Source organism: Plecotus auritus (genome assembly GCF_963455305.1).
Source record: "Plecotus auritus genome assembly, chromosome: 6".
Taxonomy (NCBI): Eukaryota; Metazoa; Chordata; class Mammalia; order Chiroptera; family Vespertilionidae; genus Plecotus; species Plecotus auritus.
The window spans coordinates 52,448,126-52,472,396 of NC_137773.1; the positions used below are offsets into that span (position 1 = coordinate 52,448,126).

At 38.6% G+C, this 24,271-nt stretch overlaps 2 protein-coding genes across 4 annotated transcripts in view; one reads left to right on the forward strand and one right to left on the reverse strand.

The window, feature by feature from the left end:
• Positions 1-3,458: 3,458 nt before the first annotated feature.
• Positions 3,459-9,119, forward strand: SCOC (short coiled-coil protein; the record flags this gene model as incomplete). The annotated part of the gene is given in 5 exon segments (XM_080672154.1): positions 3,459-3,539; positions 3,541-3,628; positions 5,460-5,531; positions 5,895-5,978; positions 7,365-9,119. Coding segments are annotated over 5 exon segments (468 nt in total). The 3' UTR covers positions 7,508-9,119.
• A 911-nt stretch (positions 9,120-10,030) lies between these two features.
• The window catches only part of CLGN (calmegin), a 48,927-nt gene continuing 34,686 nt past the window's right edge, over positions 10,031-24,271 (reverse strand). For all 3 annotated transcript variants that reach the window (XM_080672151.1, XM_080672150.1, XM_080672149.1), the window contains exons 9-15: positions 23,165-23,278; positions 22,888-23,038; positions 20,625-20,840; positions 19,633-19,758; positions 16,865-17,024; positions 15,746-15,846; positions 10,031-12,509 (exon numbers count right to left, since the gene is read on the reverse strand). In XM_080672151.1, coding sequence (XP_080528277.1) covers positions 12,429-12,509; positions 15,746-15,846; positions 16,865-17,024; positions 19,633-19,758; positions 20,625-20,840; positions 22,888-23,038; positions 23,165-23,278 — 949 coding nt within the window. In that variant the 3' untranslated portion in view covers positions 10,031-12,428. The remainder of the gene's footprint in view (positions 12,510-15,745; positions 15,847-16,864; positions 17,025-19,632; positions 19,759-20,624; positions 20,841-22,887; positions 23,039-23,164; positions 23,279-24,271) is intronic.

Here is a 24,271-nt window from a genome sequence, read left to right on the forward strand (position 1 = left end):
TTGGAGTTTCCCATTCTCTATGTAAATATTTTAATTTTCTGCTTTTATTTAGATAGTTTGACATTAATATATGCATATTCCAGATCACATGAATATTCATCATAATCAAATATTTCTATGCAATTTCAGTGGTTTCTATTTGTACTTTTTGTTTTCTCTATTCAAAAGAAGCAAACTTTAGTGCCTATTTTTAAACCAGTTTTTATTGGAAAAAATATAATGCAAGTATGGAACATTGTATAAAATAAATATATAGTTTAATGTATGTTCACTTCATGATTACTTTGCCAAAATTTCAACTCCCTTTTTATATTCACTTGGGTGTGCCTTTTTTTCTTCTTCACATTTCTGTTACTTCAAGGGAAGAACTTAAGTATCAGCAACACTGTTTTATCCAATTTGCAATATTTTGTGAATGCTCTATTGCTCTCTAACCTTAAGATTATCTTTTTGTATGTTATTTTTTTAGTTTGTCTTAGACTTCCTTTAAAGTTTAAATTATCTACCAAGATATATGTTGGGTTCCGGAATTTTAAAAAAGGTGAATGCTCTAAAATAACTATATTCTACTGACTAGCAATCATTTTCTTGCATCCTTTAAATGGTTTTTATCATCCAAGGATACATCCAACATAAACCACAGGATTTTTGTTTGTTTAAAAGAAGTATGTATTTTAAATATCTTTTTACCTACAGGTTTTCTTTCCATTTTTTCCTCCAGTGCAAATTACTTTCTTTTTTTAAAGAAAGGAGCATTGTTTTTGTCTTGTTGTTTTGTTCCATAGCCAGATTTTGCTAATTCTATCCAGGAGGTAGAATATATATATCAATTTTACACAAAATACAGAAGATATATATATATATATATATATATATATATATATATATATATATGTATATATATGTATATGTGTGTGTGTGTGTGTGTATATGTGTGTGTGTGTGTGTGTATATATATATATATATATATATATATATATATATATATATATATCTTCTGTATTTTGTGTAAAATTGATATTTCGGGGGCTTGATCAGGTCAGGTTGCAATTTCTTTTCTTTTTTTCCTGACAAGACTATTCACAGATGGTGGTGCATCCTTCTTCCATCAGAAAGTAGTCGCTATCAGGGGGGTCCTTTTTGTGATGTTAGTGATTGGTGTTCAGTGTCTAGAACAGTGTTTCTCAAAAGTCATCTTCATGTCACCCCATCCCCAGATCCTTTTAGACATTATTTTCCTAATCATCCCCTTCCCCTTATGAAATTGTCTTTTCCCAAACTTGGAGAGCCATAATTTCTTTAAATATACAGGGGTGGGCAATAGTACATTTACAGTTGTTCATGTGGAAAAATACATGCAGGATATGATTATTATAACAGTTTTATTAACTCAAAAGAATAAAATGTTTCATGTACTCACAACTGTACTCACTACTTTTCCCACCCCTGTATTTCAGTACCGTACTCTCTTTCCTTTTTTTCTGGAACTCTGATGACATAAATGCTAGATCTTTTTTGTGGTCTTTTATTCCTGAGGTAATGGGGTGTTTTCTCTCTGTTGATTTTTCTCTTTGTTGCTCAGATTGGGTGAGTTCTACTGAGGCAGCCTCCAGTCGCTCTTTCCACTTTCATCTCCATCCTGTCATTGAGTCTTTGCAGACAGTTTTCTATTTCACTTATTTTATTTTCCAGATATAAAGTTTCCATTTGGTTCTTATTTATAGCTTCTATTATATTGCTTATACTTTCCGTTATAACTTCTGTTTCAAGATTTTTAGTGATCACTTGTTCAAGTATTTTTTAATAGCTGCTTAAAATCTTTTCCAGATAATTTCAACATGTGCCATCTATTGATTACTTTCATGTGAGTTGAGATTTTTATGCTTCTTCATACATTGAATAACTGTGGATTGGATCCTGGATATTTTGACTGTTACACTATGAGCCCCTGGGTCTTGTTCCAGTCCTATGAAGAATGTTGATATTTTTGCCTTAGTAGAAACTTGAGTTGGTTAGGTTGGGCTGCAAGTCCCAACCCACCTTCTTCGGGCTGTGATTTCAAAGCATTTCAATTTGCAAAGTGTTTGCAGTGCTTTGTTTTTACTTAATTTTGACAATTCTAATAAAAATTCAATAAAGTAGGTATTATGATACTCGTTTAACAGATAAAATGTAGGTTTCGATTCAGCCTATCACTAGCTATATGGTATTGAACCTTGATTTTCTCATCTGTAAAAAGGGATTGATAACACCTAGACCATTGGATTGTTTGAGGACTGAGTAAAATAACACAAGAAACATGCCTAGAATATTTCAAACCCTAAAAAAATCTTCATTGGTTTTATTACAGAAATATAATACATAATCAGATACATACATTTTAAGTTATACGATACCGTGTAACTACCACGTCAATCAAGATATTATAGAACATTTCCATTACACCAGAAAGTTCCCCCATACTCCTTTGAGGTCAACCCTCCATTCATCTTCCACCCCAGGCAACCACTGTTCTGACTTCTATCACACTAGATACGCTGTGTTTGCTTTAGAACTTTATATTAATAAAATCATACAGACTGTACATTTTCTGTCTGGCTATTTTCACTCAGCATAATAGAATTCAGATTCTTCTATATCAGCAAACTGCACCCAAAGTAAAGAAGTCAAGAAACAGGTAGTCAAAATGTCACCCCTTTAACTCAGGAGAATGCTACTACCATGTATTCAACATATATTGAAAACAAACAGGATCTGCTTTATGTCAAGGACCATCTATCTATGAATAGTATCAAACCAGATTACATTACACTCCAAAGCCTGACACACTACGTATATGACCTTGAGCAAGACATTTGTTTACTATTAAGCTTCAGTTTCTCTCTGTGGGTTGTTGCGAGGATGAATATGGAATAATGTGAGAGAAAGCGCTATATACCAAAGTACAATTAAGGTATTTTGTCAACGCTAAAATATTATTAAATGGTATTTGGAAGGGTTGCGGAGAGGAACAATCTACTAGAGGTGCATAGGAGCTTTGCGACTTGGGAAGTGAAAAAAAATATGGAAGAATGTGCTTTTAGAATTGAGGAACCACGGAATTGCATTGGCCTTCTTTATCTGTTATGTCCACGAATGCTCCTTTCTTACATTTGAATTTCTCTCTTGCCCGGCGTTTCTTTTTACCAACCTCCTTCCTGACAGCTGTCAGAGTTTTCATACTGGATTTGTGACCTCAATTTTCAGGCTCCCGCGGAGACCTAAGGAACGCTGCGCTGGCGTCGGCTTTCTCACGCTTAACTTTCCTTCTGTGCTGTCATTGGCTGTTGCTGTTCCAGGACCCGCCCCCAATGGCCTAAATGCTGATTGGATGCCAATGTCCTTTTTTTTTTTGTTTGTTAAGGCAAAAGGTGGAGTCTGGAGCTAGGAGGGAAGACGATTGGGGCGCTGAGCAGCTAATGCGCATGCGTGCCTTCTGGAGTGGGGATTGGCGGGACGGGGCGGGACTCCCGGCTCGGCGCAAGCTCTGTGGGCGGAGTGGGGAGGAGCTGCCGGTGTCAATTGCTCCAAGTGTCGGGGCCTGTGGCATCCTCCAGGTACCTACCCCTCCCGGCGCTTCGAACGGCAGGTGAGGGCTCGTGGGCAGCAGAGGGCCTGGCCCGGGCGACTGGAGTTGTGGCCTCGGTCCCGCCGAGGACCCAGCGGCCGGGGCGAGCTGGACTGGGCCCGGTGCACCGGGGCTCGGGAGGAGCGGCCTGGGGCCTGGGCGTCTGGTGGGCGGCTGGGACCTGGCTCCCTGCAGAACCGCCGCGCAGCCTCTTTTTTCTCATCTTCCCATCACTGGGCCCAGAGGTTCCTCAGGGCGTGGGGGCGCCCGCGGCCCCTGACGGAACATCCTGCCGCCTTCTCCCCGCCGCCCTTGAGCCCAGGCCGCTGTCCAGCATCCCCGCCCTCAAATGGGGCCGCGGGAGGGCGTATGGGCGCAAGGGAACCTGGCGCGCCTGCACTTGGCCGCGGCTGCTCTGCCAAGCCCCGGAGGTGGGGGGAGAAGAGGCCGAGGCGGGGAAGGGGGCAAGTGAGCGGTACGGTGAGGGCTGGCGACATCTATGCAGGCGTTGAAAGTAGCTCCCGGGTTAGCATCTTCTTGGGTGACCTGTTTTGGGGGGTTCTGTAGAACCGAGAAAGAGGATACATTCCTGGAGAGCAGGGCTTTTGTTGTACAGTGCATTGATCCCAGTACTGTGACGTAACGGTGTTAAGGACGTGCTATGCCATGGTTCCAACACCGTTTCTGCACCCGAGATCCACAGCTCTCTCTATAATCTGTGCTGTACTCATTGCGCTCAGTATACATAGCCGTTTCCTCGGGATCTGCCTCCCGTTCAGATCTTTGTTTGGCCAAACAATTCCTTAATTTATGTAACCAGAACAAGTCAGAACTTGAACGGACCCGAACAAACAAACCATGTTCACAGTTGATGCAGCTTGAAGGGAATGTAATTTATCTTCAGTTGCTTAGTTAGTAGAAATATCAAAGGAATTTGACATCAAGAGTTGCAAAATGTTTGGCAAACTTGCATTAAAGTCATATTAACGTTTCGTCCATTGCATAATGGAAAAGGGGGCTTTATAGTTAGACCTGGGTTCAAATAATTGGTACAGACATTGGCTCAGAAATCTAAGGCAAGATGCATAGACTTTCTGAGATGTAGTGTCCACATCTGTAAATTCCAATGTTCTATTGATTTGATGCATTAAAATATGTGAAGCATTTACTATATTAATGCACAGTGACATTATTTTAATAGTTTTTCCATAACTGCTAGCATTGATCATTATCTCTCCTCCCCCCCACCACCCCTCCATTGAGAGAGAGAGGAAGGAGGGAAGGAGAGAGAGAGAGGGAGGGAGGTTCCCTCTCTCTCTCTCCTTCCCTCCTTCCTTGATCAAGGAAATTTGACCACAAACCTAAAGTGAGAGAATGAGCCTAAAGTGAGAGAGGGAGGGAGGGAGGGAGGGAGGGAGGGAGGGAGGGAGAAACATTGAAGTGAGAAACATCAGTTGTTTTCCTCCTGTAAGCACCCAGACCAGGGATCAAACAGAAACCTGGGGATGTGCCCTGATTGGGAATTGAGTACATGTACCTTCAGTACATGGGACCATGGGACAACACTCTAACCATGAAGCAACACTGGCCAGGGCTGATCATCTTTTAAAAAAATAATAGATGTACAGTTGTATTTTATTATGTATTTCTCTGATAACCAAGAAACTCAGCACTTTCTCTTACTTCTCTTTGTAAACTATTTGTACATATCCTTTGCTTACTTAGCCATTGGGTGTTTATTCTTAGAAACAGTAAAGCATGTGAAAGGAACCCACTGGGTCATATAATTTTCTTTTGAAAAACAAGCTTAAATTTCATTTCTCTGTGTTTATGTTTCTTTTTCTGATTGTAGACCAGTCACCAAGGATTTTGTATCCGAGGTCCAAAAGTTTGTTACCCAAGATGATGAATGCTGACATGGATGGTATGTTCTTTATTTTCCTTTTGTATAATCCTGGTTTTGTGGGTGTTTTTGCTTTATTAAGTAATGGAAAGAACAGAGAAGAATATTTAGAGTTTGGATTTGGCTAATTTACTTATTTATATCCCTTCTAGTTCTGGGAAGGATTTAAGGCAGCTTCTGTTCCTTAACTGTGAGATATTGGCAAAACACTTTATCTTTACCTTGGCGTCCTTATCGATAGTGTGGGAATAGAACTTTTTGCTTCACAGGTCTCTTGCATAAGTCAAGTTAGATAATAAATATAAAACATTTTGCAGATCTTTAAGTGCTACCCTACACAATGGTACCTAATGTTAATGGTAAATTTGAACCTTTTTATTGCAGCAGTTGATGCTGAAAATCAGGTGGAACTGGAGGAAAAAACACGACTTATTAATCAAGTGTTGGAACTCCAACACACACTTGAAGGTTAGCTTGCATTTTGTCGTTTTCTTGAATAATATAAATTGAAATTGTAAGCTTTTGTGTTGTTAAATTTTGTTAGTGCGCAGTTTTAAAAAGTATAAATTTCAAGCCCATTTCAATAGTCTCTCCCATCCCCTTCTCCCTGGGGCCTGTAGCTTTGTCTGGTGATTTCAAAGAACAGATATGCTTCAATAAGGAAGTCAAATAGTGTCCTTAAGCTTCCCTCTTAAAGTCTAACATAATGCTACTTAGTACATGAGAGCTCCTTTTAATAAGGTAACATTGAGTTACTAAGTCTTACTTGTACTAAAAGTGGTTTTAACCCCAGAGATTAAAAGGGAATTGATCTGAGTTTTTCATTTTCTAAATGTCTTACATAAAATTAATACTAACACTGAAACATCTTTTGGTTTTTAATTAAGAGGTTGAGTTTTGGGGTTCTTTGTGGTTTTGTGTGTGTGTTTGTTTGTTTTTTGACACCTGAGTGAGCAGATCATGTCACTCCAGTGGCTTCCCATGTCAGGGTTAATAAAAGCCAAGTTATTCTCTGGAAGTCTATTACTTCCCTTCCACCTTTCAGAGCCATGTCACACACAAGGCCTCTAACATTCTATCCCAGATACTCACATCCCCCACTGTTCCCTCACTGTTCTTTCTGTATGCTTCCACTCAGGGTCTTAGCAGTTGCTGTTCCCCTCTGCTTTTTCCCATAGTTATTTAGGCTCATTCTCTCACTTTAGGTTTGTGGTCAAATTTCCTTGATCAAAATAGCTGTCCCTGACTATACTGTATAAAAGGGCTACTTCCCTTTTGCTTTCGGTGACCCTTACTCTTCTTGCTTTTTCTCCTGACCCCCACTTGGGGTCCCCTAAATGCACATTAAAATGTAAGCTCTGTGAGGGAAAAGACCTTTCTTTTTTGTTACTGTTGCCTCTGGAACAGTGAGTGCCAGGCTTTAGCGGGCACCCAGTACTTAGTTGTTAACGGAAAGAATGTTAGTGATGTTTTATTTGATCGTCAGGAACTACATCTTTTGAATTTTTTGCTAATGTAAAAATACAAAACGTTCAATTTCTTGGAAGCCAGCTTTCTGTATCCAATATATAAATTCAGTTGTGTTCATCTACCACATTTTAAAAACTATTTTAGGTATTAGTCAACATAAATGCTGTTTACAAAGAATAACATTTAGTCCACTGTGAAATCTCATTTTAGGAATTTTGGTTATTTGCACTCTGTTTACTTTGTTTACTTTAACTTCTAAAGTAATCTCAATTTTAAAATAGGAAATTTAAGGACTGTGTTCTCTCAAGAATGAATCAAGCATTTTATACAATGGAAACATTTCCATCATGTTATCGATAATGGGCTTTTTTATTTTTAATATAGACCTCTCTGCAAGGGTAGATGCAGTGAAGGAAGAAAATCTGAAGCTAAAATCAGAAAACCAAGTTCTTGGACAATATATAGAAAACCTCATGTCAGCTTCTAGTGTTTTTCAAACAACTGACACAAAAAGCAAAAGAAAGTAAGAGATCAATATCCTTTCTCTGTTATGGATTGCTGCTGATCTTTTTTTAAAAAACTTGGATAGATTCCAGAAGTTATAGTACTTTTGTTTGTGGCTTCATTGAATATTTATGAAGATAATGTGAGATCTAGGCAAAATTAAGAGCATAACAGACTTCCATGAGTTTGTGTATTATGTTAGTCTATGAAAACATGAAAATGTAGAGACTTTATAATTAGAAATGCATATATTTATGAAATTTGATGTCTAATCAAATTTAGGTTCAGCACTGTCTTTTAATATATTGTAGGAGATACAAGAAAATAACCATGTTGTGAAAAGTGACCAAAATCATGTACTGAATGCACAGCTTTATGTACCCTGTCTACCATCTTGTGCCTCTTCTTCATTTGCTTCTTCCTTCCCATTTCCCTTATCCTGAAGGAAAAATTGGTTTCACATTTGTAAGAGCAATTTTATTAGTTAATCATTTATGAGAGTAACCTGAACAGTATTGTTGAAACTTAACCAAAAGTTAGGGCTTGTTATTTATTATACAGCCACCCGCCCACATAATGACGTTTCAGTCCATGACAGACTGAAGATACAACAGGTAGAATACCATGTAGCCTAGGTGTGTGTAGTGGGCTATATCATCTAGGTTTGTGTAAGTGCACCCTGTGACGTTTGCACAACAAAATTCCCCAGTGATGCTTTTCTCAGAACGTATCCCTGTCATTAAGCAGTGCATGACTGTAGTTAATACTGGGGTTTAGGTAGGATTGTTTGATCATTTGAAAACAGAAGCTATAAAAATGAAATGGGGTTTTTTCCTTGAAGCTGAATTGGCAAGTTGGGAAATTTTGTGGTTGAAAACTTCCTTTTACACAAAATAACTTGGAATCTGAAAAGATGAGCTCTGGTTGTACAGATGTTTGAAATACAAAAATTTTGAGGAAAAATAGAAATAGGATGGAAAAAGTAGTTGGTAAATAGTAGTAACCAACTCCAGATGTTTTTACTCCAGATTTGTGTTATCTCTGGCACAGATTAGATCTTTTGGGGAATATATATGAAAGTGGATTAAGTTTGACTCACCTATGTAAACCGCATCTACAATAGTTACAAAGAGTTTGGTCTCAAAGTATATTTATAGTATCTAGCAGATCAATTTTTGAAAAATCTTTTGAGTGTATCAGTATAAGAATCATGAATAAAATGGGAGTTTTCATGTAAACTAATTGATAATGTTCTCAGTATTTTATCTCACTACTTCTCCCAGAGTTTTCTGTAAGCCCAGCTACTTAGTATGCAGAGTTTTAATCATTCCTTAACAGTTTTTTTTAAATTTAGTTTGTAGATTCTATTTGCTAAGGAAATTAATATCAAAAATATTAAAATATAGAAAAGAGGTTCATTAATATAAATTATAGTTACTAGATTTGGGCTACTTTTAATCATGGAATAATGTTATGTTTGTATTGGTGTACGATTCAATGAATGACTTCAGCTATATGATTATACTGGTATAATCATACTGCAAAACATTTTGCATCCCTTTTGTTACCTAATTTACAAATGTTTAAAATTGTGTTGCAGTCTTGCTTTGCTGTTTAATAAAAGGCTGTTTCAGAGATTGTGTGTGTTTATTTGTGGAGAGATTGTGTGTGTTTTGATTTGGTTGCCTAAGTAACTGGGTGGTGTAGTGGTATATCCAGGGTTGTTCAAAGCCACAGGGTAAGTAGCATATCTTCCTTAAGTAGTAGTTCTTGGATATGTAGGGGAATAATTTTATTAAACAAACGTTATAGGATATTATACATTAATTTTTAAAATAAAAGCAAGGAATTTGAAGAAGGATCCAAGATTTCCAGGGTTGTATTTTTTAAGTTAGGCTAACCTCCCACAAAAAGATGTGATAGAGTGATAAATAATATAAAATAATAAAGAAATTTCCCTCCCAACTAATGGTTCTGAGGTGAGTGCTGCAAGCTGGCAAAACTGAAGATGGCTCTGGCATTTTTAACCATGACTTCCAAGTCACACTAATTATCAATCACCATTCTAATTTGCAGAAAAAGTGCATGGGGCACAGTTGCAAAGTTTTGAGAAAGGCTACTATTCTGCTAACATGTCTTCCTAGAGACATAATCAATGGTGGCAAGGCTATCTTTAAAAAATTCAAGAAAAAGGAAGCTACGTTAGCCTGGTCAAGTTAAAAAGTCTCTTAAAAGGCTAAGTAAAATAAAAGCGAAAATCTCTTTGTTAGAGAAAAGGACAAAATGTAAGTCATCTTAAAGTCAGATTGGGGTGGTAAAAGGAAAAAGCCATTTTGGGATTAAGGAAGACTATGTCTGTCTACTGCATGGATCTAGTACACATTGATGAGAGTAAGTTTTGGTTAAACCTGTCAGCTATGGTACATTCACAGAGGGCACATCCACAGAAGTAGCAATGAGTTGGCAAAACTGGTTGCTCATATTTTACCACTGGGAGATCTTGGAATTTAACAAAATGTTAAAATTAAAACAAATCTGCAACCAAGGAAGTAAAAAAAAACCTTTAATAATCTTTAGAAAAAAATGTTTACATATAAGATACCTATCAGACAAGAAGGTTTCCATAATAAAGGATTTATCTCCTGAAGTAGTTTCAGAAACATTCTCATCTAGAATCATTCAATATGTCCAGTTCATTTGGACATTCCAAATACAAAGCAAGAAAAGGGGTCCTTGCAAGATGTGTTCATTTATTATTAAATAAATACAAAGTATGGTTATATATTAAGATTGCCAGCACCAATTTATGCAAGTTCAGAACACACCAATGGAATAAAGAAGGTATTTTCATTTTCAGTTCACTCCCTAAAATAAGAAGACTATGTTCAGCTTCCTTTAGTAAAAGAAGAAGCTAAAGACTCATTTGCATGCATTCTAAATGTACTACTGGTGAGGAGGGTACATGGGAACTTAGTTGGTGCTTGTCCAAAGATGGGGTGTGTATATCCAAGAAGGAATCCAAAATAGTACCCAATTAGTATAAAGTTCTTCAGATAGTATTAAAGTAGTTTTGTGGTCTCAAAGATTTAGATCACCTTCCAAAGGGTGGAACCTGTTACCCAAACATAAAAAGTTCTTAAAATATTTTAAGTGGAACAACACAGCTCCATTATCACTAGAGGCCCGGTGCATGAAAATTCATGCACTGGAGCGGGGGGTACCTCAGCCCGGCCTGCCCCCTCTCACAGTCCGGGAGCCCTCAGGGGCGGGAGGCGAAATGACGATCAGGGGAAGGCAATGCCTCATCACACCTCTGCTGCTGCCACTGCCGGCAGTGCAAGCCTCAGCCGGTCCTGGTTACCTGAGCCTTGGGCAGTCCTGGCGGCTGGGCAGCAGCCATCCGAGGCTTGCCTGTGTCTCGGGCCGGCCCTGGGTGACTGGGCAGCCACCATCCAGGGCTTGCCTATGCCTCGAGATGGCCCTCGGGGGCTAGGGGGCTGAGGGGACTAGGGGACTCCAGAGGCAGGTGTGCGGAGTGGCCAGACCCACCCTGAGGCCACTTGCTGCACCTGCCACCCCGTTGGGGCTGAGGGGACTGGGCGCCACCATCTTTGAGGGCATGGCAGTCAATTAGCATATTCCCTCCTTATTGGCTGTGGGCACTGCCATCTTTAAGGGTGGGGCAGTCAATTAGCATATTCCCTCCTTATTGGCTGTGGGCACTGCCATCTTTAAGGGTGGGACAGTCAATTAGCATATTCCCTTATTGGCTGTGGGCACCGCCATCTTTGAGGGTGGGGCATTCAATTAGCATATTCCCTCCTTATTGGCTGTAGGCGCCACCATCTTTGCGATGGTGTAAGGGTCAATTAGCATATTCCCTCTTTATTAGATAGGATTCTATGACTTTTGGTAACTACTGTAGTTTAAAAAGAGGAGAAGTAGTAATATTGCTTCTATCTACCTTAGAGGTAGCTTTGAAGCTAGATGAAAGAATAGACAAAGTAGATTTAAATTTGTCAGGAAAAAAGCAAGACAAAAATATAAAGCATATCTATTAGCCATTAGAATTTCTTAATGAACAGAAAATTAATTTAAAGCCTCCCAATAATAGCTCACCTATTAAAAAGGATATAAATTAAAGAAGAAAAATATTTAAATTCTATTTTGAGAACAGTGTACACATAAGCAATATTATGAATAGGGTACGGCATTCTGGCATAAAACAACTATAAAAGCGTGGAAAAAATCTATTGTTTTGATGAATCAATTATCTTTGTATTCAAATGTAAATTATGCTGCACTACTGACCAGTGAGTCTGTGAATGACACTTAGACATTTCTGTTTTGTTGACCTGTCGGCCATCAAAGCACCTCTTTAAAGAAATCTCTAATTTACTAGTAAGTGAACAGACCACAACTATAATTTGACACAAACTAGGTAAATGTGGGTCACACACAACACTTTCAAATGTTGATAGAATTAAACAACCATATAGAAACTTTATTGCATTTAGCTCTGTACAACAGAACACTCTCGTTTTTATTGTAGAACTACCAGTTAGTTATATATATTGTAGCATAGCCATTCAAGAGGAAATTCCAATAACTGATTTTTCCAAAAGCATGAAAGCTGCTGCATATTATTTTGCTCTGTACAAACCAAAACTTTCTCCAAACTATTAAAACTGTGTAACTTCTAATGATATTAATCTCTTAACTCAGATATGTAACTTGCCACTTTTCTTTTATTCTGAATTCAAAGACCAGGTAACTTCGAAGTTTCTGTTTTTTTCCTGAAAAGACTATAATGGATGTCTGAAATTATGAGTAACATTACTAGATATTAAAAACAGGATGTGCAGACTGATTCAAGTTCAGTTCTGGCACACTGATTTTAGAATGCCACATTTCTCTCAGGAATTAAAAATACTTGAATAGCTTTTACTCCTTCCGTACTCTTCTTTTGCGTACTGACTTCACTGGCCCATCTCCAGATCCTGTGCTCTCATCTGCTTCCTTCATCTAGAAAAAAAGGAATTATGAAAATGTTTTTATACTACGTGTAAACTAGTAGGTGGTAGTAAATAATATATTTCTTATTCTCTAAAATACGTTCTAAAAATAAAATACTATCTTATACTAGTATATGTTCCTTTACTTCATGCAGTTGACCAAAAATGTGTATATAAATTAATGTTTTAATTTGTTCACCTTTTGGCACGATTACATTTTTAAAATAATTCTGCTTATCCAATATGCATCTGACAAGGAATACTGCTAACAACTCAATTCACAATTTTATATTATGATTTAGAACTTAATGTCATAATTAAAGGTTATATGATATTTTCATTGGCAGATATTAAGCACTAACTTCATCACAGTATTTCTGTAAGTAATGAATTGCTGGAGTGGTTTTACAGAATTTCTGGCATATAGTACTTTGAGACAAAGGAGAGGGGAAAGGTAAACACCAAATTTATAGTTTGGTTTTTTTCTTTCCTTTAATTCTTATCCTTCTAGAATAAGCATTTACACATAAATTAAACTTGTGTAACAATATAAAATAATGGAGTTACTATATATTATACAAAAGAGTTAAAATTATTTTTGAAGGTTATAATGTACAAAAAGTGGCTTATTCTAGCTCACTAACAAATGTATATGAGAAGACTAAACGACTGGAAGATGGAATTAAGATATTGTAAAGGAACACAAAATATTATGTGAAGCAAAATGTAACTAGAGGTGGGACAGAAAAAGATTAACCAAAGAACAGATATGCATATATGCATAGCTCATGGACACAGACAATAGTGTGATAAAGGCCTGGGGTGGGGTGGAGCGGGGGGAAGGGGAGAAAATGGGGGACATCTGTAAGAGTGTCAACAATAAAAAATGTAACGAATATATATGCACATGAATGATTGCAAGTATTATTATTTAGAGAATGACAGCTGAAACATGACTGTTTAAAACTCTGTTCTGGAAGAAATTATCTCCACCCAACTAGGATATTCATCCTAGATAATGATCTCCAAACCCCTTTAAAACCTCACAAAGCAGTTAAGACCAGTAACCAGGTATATGTACTGAATAAGCTTTAGAAAACAATAACAATAAAGCAAGTTTATTTAGGAGATTTCTTCAAATGTACAAAATTGAAAGTTTATTTCATCATATACTGTCACCCTATCTAACGCTAAGTAGTAGGAGTTGTGACTCTGGGGCAAGATTGTGCAGCTCTTCAAGGACTGGAGAAGTATAGAAAATGGCCTTTGGTATATGCTAGGTAGAAAAAAACAACAACTCTGGTTCTGATTATACCTGGATGGTTCTGATTCCATAATAACTGACTTAAAAAAGGTACTGTCGAAAGTTCTATTTCATATCAGGATATAAAAAGGGGTACAACCCATCAAGTTAATGGGGAAACTAGTTTACTAAAGGTTTGAGAAAAGCACCATGTCAGGCAGATAGTGCTCAACTATCCAATCAATGGCGAAATATTTCAGAATGTGGGATGTAAATTACTGAATCAATGAGAATGTGTATACAATGACTGTTAAGAAAATTGTTTGTAATAAACACAATTACCTTTTAAATATTCAAGTGGTCTGTTTATTATACCTTTCAACAGAATACTTTAATGATAAAGTTGTAATATTTTATAGATGCAGTCCTCTCTATATATTTTATAAACCACTAAAGGCCCAGTGCACAAAATTTGTGCAGGGGAGGGCGGTGTCCCTCAGCCCAGCTTGCACCCTCTCCAACTGGGACCCCTCGAGGGATGTCCGACTGCCCTCTCACAATCCAAGACTGCTGGCTCCCAACTGCTCACCTGCCTGCCTTCCTTATTGCCCCTAACCGCTTCTGCCTGCCAGCCTGATGACCCCCTAACCACTCCCCTGCCAGTCTTATTGATGCCTAACTGCTCCCCTGCCAGCCTGTTTGCCCCTAACTGCCCTCCCCTGCAGGCCTGATCACCCCTAACTGCCCTCCCCTGCAGGCCTGATCACCCCCAACTGCCCTCCCCTGCAGGCCTGGGTCCTCCCTAACTGCCTTTCCTTGCAGGCCCAGTCACCCCCAACTTCCCTCCTCTGCCGGCCTGGTCACCCCTAACTGCCCTCCCCTGCAGGCTTGATCACCCCCAACTGCCCTCCCTTGCAGGCCTGGTCCCTCCCAACTGCCCTGCCCTGCTGGCCTGATCACCCACAACTGCCCTCCCTTGCAGGCCTGGTCCCTCCCAACTGCGCTTCCCTGCTGGCCATCTTGTGGTGGCCATCTTGTGTCCACATGGGGGCAGGATCTTTGACCACATGGGGGCAGCCATCTTGTGTGTTGGAGTGATGGTCAATCTGCATATTACTCTTTTATTAGATAGGATTGAGGCCTGGTGCATGGGTGGGGGCCAGCTGGTTTGCCCTGAAGGGTGTCCCAGATCAGGGTGGGGGTTCCCTTGGGGCATGGGGTGGCCTGGGCAAGGGGCCTGTGGTGGTTTGCAGGCCTGCCACACCCCCCGGCGACCCAAGCGGAGGCCCTGGTATCTGGGGTTTATTTTTCGTCTACAATTGAAACTTTGTAGCCTGGAGCAGAGCCAAGCCTTCTGCTCGCTTCGTGGTGGCAGCCATTTCTGTTGGGATTTATTTATCTTCTATAATTGAAACTTTGTAGCCTTAAGCGGAGGCCAAGGCAGGCCAGGGCTGCAGAAGCTTGGCTTCCTCCATCGCCGGGGGCAACCCTAGCCTCCTGCTCTCTCCAGCTCCATGGCTGCCGCCATTTTTGTTGGGATTTATTTATCTTCTATAATTGAAACTTTGTAGCCTGGATTGGAGGCCTGGGCCAGCCAGGGTGTGCGGAAAGCTTGGCTTCCTCCATCACCAGGGAAACCCAAGCCTCCTGCTCTCTCCGTGGCCGCATCCATCTTGGTTGAGTTAATTTGCATACTCACTCCTGATTGGCTGGTGGGTGTGGCTTGTGGGTGTAGCGGAGTGATGGTTAATTTGCATATTACTCTTTTATTGGATAGGATGGCCTGGCTTTATACTATTTCATTAGGCATTAAGATGATATAAATTATAATATTTTCTTGCTTAATGGATATATTTAAAAAACATTATGGAGGCTCTTATGGAAGCTGAGAAAAAAATGGCAAAAAAAATCCTTTACAAAACAGATTTCTGCTTTTATTGACATAAACATTTGGCTAATGATCATACATAGAAACTGGTTTATTTTCTGTTAGAGCTGCTCACCTCATCCTCGGATCCAGACTTATTTGACTTACTACCTTCTTCTCGTCCTTCTATTATTTCAATTTCTCCTTCACTCTTTTCCTCAGGTTCACCTTCTTCTTCTGGAATACAGATTTTATTAAAGGCAAAGGCTTAATGAATTATAATTTTGCTACTGAAAAGCAATTAATACAATAAGGGGGTTTATTTAAATTCCAATGTTTAAAAACAATCTCTTCTACTAGAAATTTTTTAAATAACTAAAAATACTAATTATTATACTACATTTTATAAAGAATTATATTTGAAGGGACAGGTTTAAAGAATTCTTAAGCAGTCAGTCTGTATGTAATATGAAAACCAAAGAATCTCTGTGTGTGTTTATATATGTACATATACATTTATAAATATATGTATGTATGTGTGTTTTAAAATCAACTATTTCATAAACTTATTAAAGTTAAAAATAGTGTTTAAGACATAATTTAAGTCATAAAGGGCTCAACCTGGATCTTGGCTTGAGACAACAGGCAACTATCAATAGTTTTACACCTACCTAGATGTTCGTGAGGAGGCCTCAATGTAGAGCCACCAAAAAGCCTCAGTTCTTTAACGGATGTTAATCTTTAGGAGTTTAGTATAGGGTAGGATGGGGACATATGATTCAGCAACCCTTTCAGGAGATTAAATTATTTATTTGATCTGATAAGCTATCTGATAAACAACAGCCATTGGAAGTGTTGATTTTGTTGCTGCAGTCACCTGCCTTACACCTATTCTCTTGTACAGAGACCATGGGCTACACAGCCCATCTCATCTGTATTGCTGGAGTCAAGAAAATTCCTTGCAAAAAGCTGGGGCATGTGGAATTCATAGTTGCTAGGCTCATAAGCAACTGAACAATATTTAAATATCTTTCTTCTTAGAAGACAAAATACTGAATAAGGTGATGGCTGCTCAGGGTACAACACCCAGGCAGGGAGGATTACTCCTCTTTGCCATAGCCATGCATTCTTGGGGATTCAGATGGTATAATTCTGGCAATACACAAGTAGTACAAGAGCTAGTGTTTCCCAGATAATCTACTGTTTTTATGAGCTTTGCCCAGGGTCCTCATTATAAATCATATCACTGTCTTACCCTTTTCAAGAATTTCACCATCACTTTGCTTTTTTTCCTCTTCCAAGTCGACTGGTTTCTCCAGGGCTGCTTTCTCTTCCTTCACTTTTTGCTCTAGAGCTCCCTTTGTTTGTGGTTTACATATGTCAGGTTTTTTATACTCTGCATCTTCATATTTTTTCTGTAGTAGTTTAACATAAGCTATTTTTACTAAAAGCAAAGCACTGTTTTTATTTATTGAAAGAGAGGGAGAGATAGGGAGAGAGGGAGAGAGAGACAGAGAGAGAGAGAGACAGAGAGAGAGAGAGAGAGAGAGAGAGAGAGAGAGAGAGAGAGAGAGAGAAGCACATTTGTTGTTCTACTTATTTATATATTCATTGATTGATTCTTGTATGTGCCCTGACTGGGGATCAAACCCACAACTTTGGTGTATCAGGACAAGACTCTAACCAGCTGAGCTACCCAGGCAGGATCACAAGGCACTATATTAAAAAAAATTTGAGGGAGAAACCAAGATGGCGGCATAGGTAAGCACCTAAACTGCTGCCTCGCACAACAATTTCAAAACTACAACTAAAAGACAGAACGGACACCATCCAGAAACACAGGAAAGCTGGCTGAGTGAAAATTCTACAACTAGAAGGAAATAGAAAAGCTCACAGAGAATTGGAGGTACGGCAAAGGGTCTTTGTGCGCACAGAGAGGAAGGGCGGCTGAGAGCCTGGCTGACTTTCTCTGGCGGAAGGGGGAAGGAAGCCCCCGACCACACTGAACCCCAGTTCTGACTGCACTGAACCCCAGTTCCGGGCGAGCCCCTGGGGACCCATGCTCTTACGGGGGGAGTCTGGACTCTCGGGCGGAGACTCGGGAGCTGGGGAAGGCAGAAGTCTGAAGGTGCGCGCGTGCCAGTGCGCACAAAGGCTGCGGAGGTTGCCACAGGCTTTCCCTAGTGGAAGGGAGTCGGAAGCTCCTGACTGCACTGGGCCCTAGTTCTGACTGCACTGAACCCCAGTTCCAGGCGAGCCCCTGGGGACCCACGCTCTTGTGGGGGGAGTCTGGACTCTCAGGTGGAGACTCAGGAGCCGGGAAAGGCAGAGGTCTGAAGGCGCGCAAGTGCACGCAAGGGCAAGGCTGACGGGAAGCCAAGACTGAGACTCCACCCCATCTAAGCTGAGCACAGAGGCTATTGCAATTTGGCAAGTCTAATCCTATAAGGCTGTCTCCAGCACCGAACTTCTCCCAGCATAGACACAGCTGATCCTTACAGCCAACTGGCCTGGAGGTCAATTCTTGCCAGTGATACCAACAACAATCAAGACTTAATTACAACAAGGCTGTACACACAGTCCACAAAGGGGTGCACCAAGAGTGTCCACCTCAGGTTAACTGGGGAGGCAGACCCACTGGGCCATATTGGAAACCTAGCACACAAATCTACCTTACCAACTCAGGGAAGAGTGAAAATGCGGCGTCAAAGAATCAGATCACAAACGAAAGAAATGGAGGAAAACAAACGACTGGATATAGAATTCAAAACCACGGTTATAAGGCTTTTCAAGAATATCCTAGAAAAGGCCGATAAATATAACGAGACCCTCGAAGATATGAAAAAGGACCAACTAGAAATTAAACATACACTGACTGAAATAAAAAATATTATACAGAGACCCAAAAACAGACTAGAGGAACACAAAAATCAAGTCAAAGAATTGAAATACAAAGAAGCAAAAAACACTCAACCGAAAAAGCAAAAAGCAAAAAATAAAATCCAAAAAGTTGAAGATAGTGTAAGGAGCCTCTGGGACAACTTCAAGCGTACCAACATCAGAATTATGGGGGTGCCAGAAGAAGAGAGAGAGCAAGATACTGAAAACATATTTGAAGAAATAATGACCGAAAATTTCCCTCACCTGGTGAAAGAAATAGACTTACAAGTCCAGGAAGCGCACAGAACCCCAAACAAAAGGAATCCAAAGAGAACCACACCAAGACACATCATAATTAAAATGCCAAGAGCAAAAGACAAAGAGAGAATATTAAAAGCAGCAAGAGAAAAACAGTTAGTTACCTACAAGGGAGCACCCATACGACTGTCAGCTGACTTCTCAACAGAAACTATGCAGGCCAGACGGGAGTGGCAAGAAATTTTCAAAGTGATGAATAGCAAGAACCTACAACCAAGATTACTCTACCCAGCAAAGCTATCATTCAGAATTGAAGGGCAGATAAAGAGCTTCACAGATAAGAAAAAGCTAAAGGAGTTCATCACCACCAAACCAGTATTATATGAAATGCTGAAAGGTATTCTTAAAGAAGAGGAAGAAGAAAAAAGTAAAGATAAAAATTATGAACAACAAATACATATCTATCAACAAGTGAACCTAAAAATCAAGTGAATTAAAAACCTGAGGAACAGAATAATCTGGTGAATATAATAGAATCAGGGGCATAGAAAGGGAGTGGACTCATAATTCTCAGGGGTAAAGGGGTATGGGGGGTCATGAAGAGACTGGACAAAAATCATACACCTATGGATGAGGACAGTAGGGAGGAGGTAAGGGCAGAAGGTGGGGTGGGAACTGGGTGGAGGGGAGCTATGGGGGGAAAAAGGAGGAACAATTGTAATAATCTGAATAAAGATTTATTAAAAAAAATTGCAATAACTGACATCATACAGAATAAAAAAATCTATACAAAATTTAGTTGAAGAACCACTTCCTCAATTCATAGAACTCTTAAACACTAAGAGGTTTTTTTTTCTTAAGTTGAAGGAAATTCATTTTATTTACCTTTACTTTCCTTGGCCAACAAAATGAAATAATTAATACTATTGGAAGCCCTGCTGTCACAAGATAAATGAGCCAAAGCCAGGGATGCTCTTGAGCAGCTGCCATTAGCTGTGTAAATACACCAGGCTGCAGAGAAAATAAGCATGAAAATGTAACTCAAATTACAAACCTTCATCAGGAAATACAGCCTACCCCCAAAACTTATTTTACCTAGGCGTTTTATATTAAGGAGTGTGAACTTGTTAAACTAAAAAATACTTCATATTCTTATCTTATACTTTATAAGTTTAAACCTATTAATTATTAGCATCCATTGCTGTTGGAGACTTTGTAGTAGAAGATATGTTACTACATAGGTGGAAACTGCTAATCTACCAACAAAAATAATGACTATTTTCTTTTTTGGTAACTTTAAATTGCAGGATACAATTCGTTTTTAATAGATATACACAGGGTGGGGCAAAAGTAGGTTTACAGTTGTGAGTATACAAAAGTTTATTCTTAAATTCTTATTTATTGATTGTATTATTTTCCATTTGAATAACTATAAATCTACTTTTGCCCCAACCTGTGTTATCTGGTTCATTTAGAAGTATACAGCTCTGATAACTCATTCTATACTTTTAAAGGATTTATGAATAAAATCAACCTGGAATTATTGCTACCACTTAGGCCTAGAACTGACAAGGTGACAAAGACTTAGAGACAAAGACTACAAATAGAAATAAGTAGTATCATTTCTATAAACAGCAAATAACCTCATTATAGCTATCATAATTTAATGAATGAAATTAAGACATATATAGTTCATTATATAGTTTATAATGAAGTTGTATCATAATATAGTAAAGCTAAATATTCTATCTATATAAATTTAAGTGCATTTATTTGGTACTCAATAATTACTAAATATTTATTTACCTTTTAAAGGATAATTTGCATGACTATAACCAGGACCAAGTCCCACTATTACTATATGGTCAGTACCGTACCTCGTTAGCATTTGCTATCATTCTTTTCACTCCCCAACCATCTGCAGCCCAGCGATCTGCTACTTCCTTTTCCGAACAGATAATAAAATTATCAAAGTAGATATCAGAGGTCATAGACCAAAGCTCTAAACCAAGAGCAGAGAAAGAAGTCAGAAGAAATGGATGATCATCTTCAAAATAATCCGGATTAGGAATTTTTCGAGGACTCCAAATTCCCTGGAAGAAAAATAAATGGAAGACATTTTCAAATAAAATAATTTCATAATAAATGCTACTTAAGAAGTAGTTGTTGAGTAAAATCATCTATACTAACTAGAGAAAAATAAAACTTTGATATTAATTCATTAATAATTCAATGGAAATGAAATCTTGTGCTTATTCTGTACATAATGTTCCTGTAAATAATACTGACATTAAACTCTACAGAAAAAAAGGCAGAGTGAAAATCCAACACACAAAGAAACTTGAGCAATTAAATTTCACAAGTAAATGGTTCTATTTTAGACAAGTTTTTTTTTCAACCCTCACTTGAGGATATGTTTTTCAATGATTTTGAGAGAGAGAGAGGGAGAGACATCAATTGGTTGCCTCCCATACGCGCCCCAGGCATGTGCCCTGACCTGGAATCGAATCCGCAACCTTTCAGTGTACGGGATGACACTCCAACCAACTGAGCTACCTGGCCAGGTAGACAAGTTTTTTTATATTTAGTAAAGTATTTAAGGCAAGATGTTATTAAAATTGCCCAAATCATAGAGATCACTGTTTGGCAAAAATGGAGCCACTCCTTTTAATATATACCCATGACAGGCATTAATCATGGTTGAACCTCAGAACACTTATCCAACAAAAAAGTTCCATTAGGTCTGAAACGATTAAATGCAATCCAATTAAATCAGTTTAACAGTATGATCACTCACTGACTCACTCCGACATCATGTGTATCTATTCCGTGCCAGGCACTATGCCAGAGCTAGGGGTACAGTGATGGACATAGTTCTTGTATTATGGAGGGTCAAGTCTGATGAGGGAGACAGACATTAAAGAAAAAAGTTTCCAAAATAAATATTTGGTGATAAATGCTATGAATAAAAACTAAAGTGAGCAATTAGAATATGTAACTACAAAATACATGTTAGAAAATGTCAATGAATAATTAGATAAAAATACAAGATTAAATGGATAACATAATGGACTTCTACTACAAAAAAAGTAGGTATACTCAAAAGGTATCTAATTTTAGAAAAAAAATCCAAATTTTAATAACACCAGAAAGTAAGCAGCACATTAGTTAAGCACAGGCAGTCCTTTTGATCAGAACTCATTTCTTATATTTCATTCTAAAATAGAACTGTATTCTATGATTATTAGGAAAAATACAGTTTGAAGTGACTGATCTCCATTTCTTTATTTCTCCAGAAAATTAAAGAATGCTTTACTTTTAAAATATAAACTAGAGGCCCAATGCACAAAATTCATGTAAGAGTAGGCCTTCCTTTCCCTAGCTGCTGGCACTGGTTTCTCTGGCACCCAGGACCCAGGTTTCCTTCTGACCGCCAGAAGGCGCCCAGGACCCAGACTTCCCTCTGGCCACCAGCAGGCACCCAGGACCTGTCCCTTGCAGCCCCAGCTTCATCCGAAAGGACGTCTGGTCTAATTAGCATATTACACTTTTATTATTATAGATTAGTTGGAGTTTATCTTCTTTGACTTCTTAAAATAGCCAAAGGCACACTATTACAAATCAATTTTCTATCGTTAATGTAACATTATCAATAACTAGATATCTATATATATATAAAAGGCTAAGTGACCATCCGATCATCCGACCAGTAGCTATGACACACACTGACCACCAGGGGGCAGACGCTCAACACAGGAGCTTGGCAGCTGTGGTGATTTGGCAGCAGTGGTTCTTGGGTGACGCACCCCAAAACCAGAGAGGAGGGAGCCCGATTCCAGGGTGCATTACCCGAAAACCACCCTCTCGCAATCCCGGACTCCTCTGGGGATGTTGGAGAGCCAGTTTTGGCCCGATCCCTGCACGCCAGGCTGAGGGACCCCACCTGCTGGAGGGACCCCGCTCACTCCGCAGACGCCCTTAGAGCCACAGCGCCACCCCGTCTCGCCCAGTCCCGCCCCGCTGGCCACCTTCTAAATAATTTGCTTTCAATGTGCATGAATCTGTACACTGGGGCACTAGTATAATAGAACTAGCATAACATTTTGACTCTACAATGGGATTGGAACAAGTGGTTCTTACCTGGTAATTAGGATTATCTATCATTGGAGGTCTCCATACTCCCTTGTATTTTGGGTTATCTATCATGGGAGGCTTCCATTCACCACACCCAATCTGACAGGCTGGATTAGAAATATGAGGTGCCTCCCATTCTCCATCCATGTCTTCATTCCTTAGGACATTAGAACAAAGCAAATATAATAACCTCAATTCTCTACTGTCAGTCATATACACTAGCAACAAAAGAGCAACTAAGAAACATGCAATGGATGGACCTCTGGAGATGAAAGATGCTTACCAGTCATCAGGCTTCTCAGCACTGGGATCTGGAATAAATTTCGGTTCATCGTCAAGCCAGCCATCAGGTTTAACAGCACTTAAATCTTCTATCTGGGCAGGTTCACTTTCATCCCTATAAGTCCAGTATTTTATGTTAGTTATTAATTATGCAAAGGTTTACAAATGCGTGGCACAAAATTCAGAAGGTACTAAAAGTATTTCCTGCCCGTCTGTCTTTGTGCCTACTATGTCCCCATCTCTCATCCACCTAAATCTTCTTGCCAGTTTTTTGTACATTGCCCTGTTGCACTCTATGCATACATGCACATAGGTATATATTCTTTTTTATACAAAGAGCATTCTATATAAAGTATGTTAAATGTTGCTTTTGTCATTTAAAACTCGGTCATTCACCAACAAATACATATTGAATGTTGACACGTGAAGACTTCCCGAGGAGCCCTGTTTTATATACACATACATCTGCTTCATTCTTCTTAACAGTTCCACAGTCTTCTCTTTGGAGGATATAGCATTATTTATTTAACCTATCTACAAATGAGGGGCGTTTAGTGTTCCCCAAAATGCACTATTACAAATAATGCTGTAATGAATATCCTGGAATTTATTAGAAATTAGTAAAAAAAAAAAAAAAACAAAAAACTAGCCCTCTACTAGTATAGTCAGCTATATAAATTAAAAATATTTTTTCCAGTTTCTCATGTGTTTTTTATTATAGTTTATGGTGATTTTTTTTGCCATGTACAAATCATTTAATGTTGTTAAAATTTGTTAATATTTTCTTTTATAATTTTTTAATTTTATATCATATCTAGAAAGGTCTTTCCTACATTAATATTTTTAAATATTTAATTTTAGTAATTTTAATTTTATATTTTAATTTAAAAATAGAACTTCATAAATTCTAAAATATATAACCACAATTTTAATATGTACTGAATAGAACTACTAATATAATTTTTATAGAAAAGTAGAAATTTCAAACAAGACTATGTTATAATTTTCCAAACAAGACAAAATAAGCAAATAAACTAAAACAATCAACTCTCTGTGTAAAGACTAGTACTTGCCTGATACCAGTGTTATCCTGAGTCTCTGAAGGCTC